The sequence below is a fragment of the Sinocyclocheilus anshuiensis genome, unplaced genomic scaffold (assembly GCF_001515605.1).
Source record: "Sinocyclocheilus anshuiensis isolate Anshui unplaced genomic scaffold, SAMN03320099.WGS_v1.1 scaffold681, whole genome shotgun sequence".
NCBI classification, from domain to species: Eukaryota; Metazoa; Chordata; class Actinopteri; order Cypriniformes; family Cyprinidae; genus Sinocyclocheilus; species Sinocyclocheilus anshuiensis.
The window spans coordinates 1,113,621-1,121,758 of NW_015537978.1; the positions used below are offsets into that span (position 1 = coordinate 1,113,621).

Genomic DNA, 8,138 nt, shown 5'->3' on the forward strand with positions numbered 1-8,138 from the left:
TTTGAAATACAATTTATTTTGTGTTAAGTATACTACAGATACATTTACTGTACATAATATATACATAAAATACCCTGCAATTGTACTTGTGGTATACTAAACTGATATACTTAAAGTCTGCTAAATTGGAACGACTATTTTTGTTCTTAATTTACTTTAATTGTGTGGAAATAATGCTGAAGTCCAACTAAAGACATACTGAAGTATATTTGATTGTGCTAAAGTGGAACTATTGCTAGTATACTTCAGGTACACTTTAAATGTATTGCGTTTAAAGACCGATATTATTCAAAGATCATACAACAGCTATAACAAAATAATGAATAAAAAGAAAGATCGTTGAATTGCATAGCTCAGAATATTTGGTCTGGAAGAATTAGATAAAAATGTTTGAGTTCTTATTGAAATCTCTGACTTTCAGTTGCAGATTTTGGGATCTTGGCAAATCTGAATCTCAAGTGAGATGTAGTTGAGATCTCTAGAGGGGACACATATGAGATTACGAGGGTACTTTTTACTTTCTCTCCGAAGAAAAATCTCTCTCTCTCTCTCATTTTGCTTTCCATTTAATCTAATTGCTTCTAGGAGAAACAATTGAGATTTGCATTTATTCATTTAGTAGACGCTTTTGAAAAGTGCCACAATAAAAAGTTTCAAAATTGCTCAGAAGAGTACAAAGTACAAGCTATTACAGAGATATAAGTAAGAGGGTAGAGAATAGAGAGGTTTTTTCCATTAACGGTTGTGAGTTGTTTCTTTGGAGGTAGAGAGGGATTCAGCTCTTCTGATGGTGTCCGATGGAGAAGATCATCCCACCATCAAGGTATATTGAATGTGATGGTTCGAGAGAGTTATTCTGCACCTCTTTGTGCTGGTACTACGACTCTCTCTCATCGACTGCAGATATCTGGAGGGAACATTGATTTACAGAAGTGAGAGGAGGTAGGAAGTTGCAGATCTGGTGAGAGTCTTGAACTTGATGCAGGCAGCAACTGACAGCTTGTGGAGTGAGACAAAGAGAGACATAACATGTGATCTCTTAGGTTCATTGAAAACCAGATGCACTGCCGCATTCTGAATCATTCGCAGAGGTTTGATTGTGGCTGAAAGAGCATTACAGTAGTCCGGTCAAGTGAGCTTTGGCAAGGAGTTGTGCTGCATGCCTGAATAGGAAAGGGTTTAATTTCAGTCAGAGGTTTCAGTTGTAATTTTTGCTTAAAAGTTCTACTCGAGAGTGAAGTGTGTAAATTCTGCATAATAATTGAATTATAATTCATGGAATCTGTAGATCAAGCTGGGATAGAAGGTGTTTTAGCATCAAAATAATGACACGCATCATCTTTTGATGCACCTTTTGACAGGCATCTCATCCCCATTTTGCGTATTTTTCTCCTTTTATCTGCCAGCTTCTGCCTGGTGTGTGTGGAAATGAATGAGAGTATGCATTCGCAGATTAATTCCACTTCATTTGCATTCGTCAGTTCACAGTCAGCTTTTATCAGCAGCAGTCACTTGTCATTTAGCAGGCTCCTTTGAACCAGGGTGATGTACAGTGCTCTGGGTGCACTGAAGAAACCCACAGTTTAGGATCTCTCCTGTGCTTTGCTTCTCATCCTGGGTTTAGATGGTTGTGCTTCTGGCTCAGATAATTAAATACAAAAAATACAAAGCTTTTACCACTCCTGAAATTATTAATTGATGCTATTGTAATTTGGAGGAAATCATCTGGGGCTGCGCAGAGACATCAATTTTTTGGTGTGATAGGTGCTGACAAGTAATGTTGGAAAAATGACCAGAGATTTACTTAATTATTGTAGTGTGTGTTTTGTTTTTTGTTTGTTTACTCCCTATTAAAGTAATGCTCAAGTAATGCATCTTGATGCAGTGTTTTTATCACAGTGTAATATTTTTACCATTACTGTTTTATATGTATGCAGAAGATGCTCATAAATATTTGTTATGCGAAATACATCATGCAATTGTTATGATCCCACTTATTTTGTTAAAATTATTGAATGCAACTATGGTGCATCTTATTTTGTGATTTCACTGGAATAAAGAGCATTTGAATAGAGAAATACACACACGCGCACACACACACACACACACACACACACACACACACACACACACACATATATATATAAACGTGGAAAGCGTACACACACACATATATATATATATATATATATATATATATATATGTGTGTGTGTACGCTTTCCACGTTTACTGAAAACAGAAGTATTTATCTGAGGATCTATTTTACTCTGAATAATCCCCTTAATGGCTGTTAAAAAAAACGTTAAAGTTGAAGTTCTTTTTGAATTATAAAACGGAAGCACTGAAGTATTATCCTTCCTATCCTAAGTGACATAGGATGATGTTCAGCCTCATATAGTCGACATTTCATTTCTCTAAAAATCTAAATGCTCTCCGTTCCAGTGAAATCACAAAATAAGATGTACCACAGTTACTGATATGCATACTTTAAATTGACTCACAGATGTAGTTTCATTTATTTCTTTTCTTGTTTAAAGTCGTCAGTCGAAAAAGATTCTAACTTGTGATTTCTCACACTTTACACAGATGTTTTCTTCTGAACCAGTTCAGCTCATTATCAGGTAGTGGGCTGAGCCCCTCCTAAAACTGAAACACTAGAATAGGCCTACACGGGAAAAGGGTTTTGTGGTTTGCCCATTTGCCCTCTTCCCAGCATGCACTGGGGCATAAATAATTAATATAATTGCATTTGTTTGCCAGTTTTATTTACATTGTTGTTATTGATTGTGTTGGGATCATGTTTGGTAAGTAGATGTTTTGTGATTTCAGGCTTTGATTTTCTGTTCCTCTACATAAAACCATAATATAATTGAGTGTTAGCCTGAGGTCTGTGTGTGGCTTTTTAAGGTATTTCATGAGTATGTGTGTCATGTAAGTCTTCATGTAACGATTTCAGTAGTTTATATAATAAGTATCTCTCCATTCATATTTCTTGTAATATTTAACTATTTTAAACCAGGTTACAATGACGACAGATCTTAAGTTTTGCTTCAAATGAATTATGATTCATTTTTTAGCCATTTAATGTTTTATTTTTTTTCCTTCCTTCCATGTTTATTTATACTTTTCAATGATTTAGTGAAGCTGTCTTACATAAGAAAAGGAAGAGGGCTAAAATTTGAGAAGAGAAATTTGATTGACAGTCTTTCCAGTCATCAAAGATCGTCCTTTCTTTTTTTTTGCATTCAGTCACCTCCATTCAAGTTTTCCATAAATATGAAGAAAATGACAGATTTATACTAGCAATCATCTCAGTCCTTAAAGATAGGAAGAGTTTTTTTTTCTTTTTCTTCAAGAACGAGGCGTCTATGTTCTCTCCTTACTAAAAGGGAGGGTTTATCTTCTCCTCTGGAGGAGAAAGGCCTTATCTTCTCCTTAAAACATTTGTCTTGTGTCTTCACTTTAAAGTCAAGGAGTTATCTCCATTGGGCAAAGTGTCGAGGTCAGGCTACGGTGGCGTCCTCTGGAAATACGAGCCGGCGGAATGTTCACGCGAAGCATTTTTACATCATCTCAACAAGCGGCGATCAATTCCCACAAACTCTCCTCTCCTGTCATTGGCAGTAAGCCCCTCCCTCAGAGGCTGTCCGCCCAGCCTCATAACTGCTCTATTAATTTAACCTGAACCGCCCGTCTACAGCATTACTCATCTAAACAACATTTCCATCATCTCAGAACAGCAGCTGGATGCGAAAACGTCCGCCTCCTGCCCGTTACATCCCCTAATTCAATATCTTCCAGACCATTCTCTCTAGATGTCCTGAGGGGGATCGGGTTTTTGCCCGGATGCGGAGCTTGTGCCTTTTTCAACATTGACTCGCCGCCACAGCGGCCAGCCCACAAAAGCTCATTGTTCTCATTGACCGATAGCCAGGACACACAATAAACGAATCCATTTCTTTTAGGCCAGCTTCCTAGCCGAGGATATTAACAAACTGTGGCGTGACAGTAAACTCAGAGAGCTTAACCATTTCTCAGTCTCAGGGCAGTCTGCTATTCAGCATCAAGGTTAAAGCCGGCTTTGATGTATGTGGGACTTTTGTCTAGTGAACAGCTCTCAGTCCTTTCCTGTGAAATGCGCCTCTTTGTCTTTCTCTTTATCTCTCTCTCTCTTTTTTTTCTCATGCATGGGCACACGCGCGCGACACGTCTCGTAGTCAGTGTTGTATGTTTCCAGCTCTGTCGGGTGCTCTACAAATCATGTTAAAATCTGTTGATTTAACAAAAGCCTTGATAAATGGTGTCCTTCTTGCTTTCTATTTCTCGCTCACTTTCTGAATCCTTCCCAGTAGTCCATCTTGTCGAGAGAAAAGTGGGGGAGAAGGGTCAGAGAGAAAAATGGCAGAGAGAGAGAGAGAAGGGGCGAGACAGAGATTTTTCTCTTCATTAGCGGTTGTAAAGAGAGAACTAGCGGAGAGGTTAGAGGTTTTAAGGGATCGATGTTTGCCGTTCAAGGCTCTGAGTCCTGTGGAGGAAAGAAATGTGGCCTCCGTGGAATTTATGAGACCTTCTAGACGTGCACCTTTAAAGAGCTTTGTGATCCCGTACACACACATGCACACAGGACAGCTCTCGCTCACGCACACACACCTATGGAAAGCTTTGGGATGTCATCGATCTGGCCATCTATCAATTTCTTTTCTGTCAATCTCACCCACCTCCTTTCTCTTGTCCTGTGTGAAGCTCTCTAACTCTTAATGAATTGGGTAAATAATGAATTTAACCTTGTGTCCCTGTTTTTTTAACATGCCTTTTTCTTTGCTTTATGAATGTCACATAAAAACTGTCTTGAAAACTCTTACCATGTTTAAATGGTTAACCCTTGCCATAGACCAAGACTTTTATTCATAAAATATGAAAATCTCTGAAAAACATATAATTACCTGTTGACAAATGGGATGATCTAAACAATGAAAAAAAATTAAAAAGCGAAAAATGTTTAGGTAATATTATATATAAAATGTTAAACATAATATAATTCTTACACTATATTATAAAATTATACATTTGTTGTATGAAAATGAATTATTTTCTTATAATAAACTGGGTAAATAATTAATTTTAATGACACTCAACTTTCTCTTGAACTTCAACCAATATTAAAAACTTTAATGGAAGCTTTTTACAATGTTTTATTGTTCTACCCTGGTCAAATAGCCAGACTTTCTTAAAATATGAAAATCCCACATAAAGATGATACTGATCGAAACATAGTAAAATAATAAAAAAATATTCAACAATTTATTTATTTATTTATTTTTACATCTTTAGCATTTAACCATTTTACTATTTATTGTGTGAAATTTATTTATTCATTTATTTTGTGGTGTCAGCTACACCACACTGACTGCTATCAAACCCAGAACATAATTGGAGATGGTGAAAATGACACTGTGGTGGGAATTTCTATTACTTTCACACAAAAGGAAACATGACAGAATTCACCGGTGATGCATGTATGTGCACTGTTATACTTCAGAATCATTTTCACACTTAAGGATGTTAAATAGAGATTACAAGTGAAGAAAAAGTGTTTAAGCACCCTTGCAACCAGGAGAGAGACATGAGTAAGGATCTGAGGAGAGAAACAAGTGATTCTGAGTGTAGTTCAGAGAAATAATTAATGGAATATTGTTCATTAAATTGGGAGAGCAGATCGCAAGAGTGCGGTATCTGTTGTCTTTTTCACATTTTGATAGCGAAATAAAAAGAAAAAGGTGCAATGCAGTGCCTGGTTACCACAGAAGTTATGATATCAGTGTCACATTAAAGATACAAAGTGTTATAATATTTTATGGATGGATAAAACTACACAAAAAATTATATCCCAGGCCATCAGAGTGGCAGGTTATTTGTTGTGCAACATCTGTATTACTTTAGTTATGTCAGGATCTGTCCTTGACCACCTCTAAAATTGGTATCAATCACAATGTGCTATCCGACTGTGTGCCGATCTCCGAAAACATGTTAATTTCAAATGTGACCATAGAGTAATATCTTGTGTCCATTCTCATACTGAACTCTGGACCCTGTGCGTTTCTGAGTTAAAGCTGATCCGCAGTGCTTGGGGTGATCTGTCATTTAGCCAATGGCAGCTATAGTGTGTGTGTGTGAGGGAATGAGAGGGAGAATAACCTGATTCTCACTCGCCGTTCCAGAACTCGTCGTCAGTATATCTTCTCACCTCATTTCCCTGATCGACTGAAATCCCACACACACACGCTCAGGAGAAAGAGAGAGAGGGAAACTGCGTGATGAGATAGCTGGTATCGGGGGCCCTGAGGTGAGCAGAATGAGAGTTTGTCCTTTTTATTGGCTGTAATTAGGATGAGGTCATTACCATGCGCCAAAGGCCTTTCACTGCTGGGAGATCATAAAATGCCACCTGAGCGATTTATATTCCACTCCCAGAATCCTATGCAGCGTTTCACACACATTCAAGAGATGAGGGGATAAGAGAAGACCGTAAATGTATGTGTGCGCACGCACTTGTTCACATAAAAGTTAAAAAAAAAAAAAAAAACATAGCTGGAGACTATGACAATGGTAATATATTGAATAATGCGTAATACAGTATTCCAATTCTAATTTTCGATGCACAATTAACATGCAATTTTGTCTTTCTTTTACAAAGTAAATCCTATCTATCTATCTATCTATCTGTCTTATCGTTCCATTTATCTATCATTCTGTCGTTTTGCAGTCGTTCATCTGCTGGGGTTGCCGTGGCATCTGAAGCGAGTGGAAGGAGAGCTTTATGAGAATGGTATGAGTAAAGATGATCTGCCTCTACCGGGAGCCGATTTCACCTTCACTCCCGTCCACCTGCCAGGACTCAACACTACACAGCCAGGTGTGTGTGTGTGTGTGTGCTACTGAAGTCATCTAATATAAGGTTTCTATACAGTGTGATATCAATTCATTGTTTCACACAATGTGTCTATATGTCAGGTCTTTGCCTAAAGCAGGAGCCAAGAGAGGGTGTGTGTGTGTATTCATTCAGAGTTTATTTGCCATTTAATTAATGGCAGTACACAACAGTAAATTATTTTCTCTCAGATAACCGCTGAGATTATGAGGTCATTTTTTAAGTGTGAGGTGTGTTTGTATCTGTATAATTTGATAAAGTGCAAATTAAAGAAAGTGTCCTTGTTTATTTGAGTTTGTTTTGCCGTGTCCATAGAATAGAATCAAGTAGAATAGAATATATATCTGCACAACTTCGATCAAGTGGTAGGGCAGAGTATATACCTGGGAATTAGCTCCAAGATGTGCATTCATATACTAAAATATAAATATTACAGGAGGTTAAGAAATGCCAAAAGTAATCCTGAAGTCCTGAAGTGATTATTCTATTACAAGTTATTATTGCAATTTAAGTATTATATTAATATATTTTAAAATGTAATTTATTCCTGTGATTGCAATGCTGTAGTTTTCAGTGTCTCATGATCCTTCAGAAATAATTCTAATATGCTAATCTGGAGCTCAGGAAATGTTTCTTCTTATAATTATCAATGATTAAAACATTTGTTATTTGTGCTGCTTAATATTTAGTTCAAGAGAACATCATTTATTTTATTTGTTTGTTTATTTATTGCTATAGTAAAATGTATTTGTAAATTGTGACAAATTGCTTTATACTGTAGCTACTTTCTTGTCTTCAATTACTGTTGTCGTTCCTCTAAATCTTCACTCTATCAATATAGCCTTTTTAATATTTGTTTTTACACATTATGTTGTTCCATCCATATTTAATGAAATAAAATATAGTCCGTTTTTTTGGTAGTCATATTTTAGGACAAGAAAGTAGACAGGTTTTGTTATAGGGGCTCTTTAGCCGACATTGTTTCAGCGACTTCTACCTGATGTCTTCATGTTATGATGCAAGGATGTTCCCCCTGGAGCAACTTACCTCAGGTGTTAAGCGTCTTGCTCAAGGGCACAGTGATCGTAGTTCAAGGATTGCCCTTACAGGGCTCAGACCTGCAATTTTTTTGTTTGTCTAGCACAGATCTTTGACCACTAGGCTGCACTAGCCCAGTTTTTTTTTTTTTTTTTTTTTCTTTTTACATCT

At 36.9% G+C, this 8,138-nt stretch overlaps 1 protein-coding gene across 1 annotated transcript in view; it reads left to right on the plus strand.

Moving 5' to 3' along the window:
• The window catches only part of LOC107672860 (teneurin-1-like), a 110,654-nt gene that overhangs the window by 43,515 nt on the left and 59,001 nt on the right, over positions 1–8,138 (plus strand). Inside the window, 2 exon segments of the mRNA XM_016466238.1 lie at positions 768–823; positions 6,765–6,914. Coding sequence (XP_016321724.1) covers positions 768–823; positions 6,765–6,914 — 206 coding nt within the window.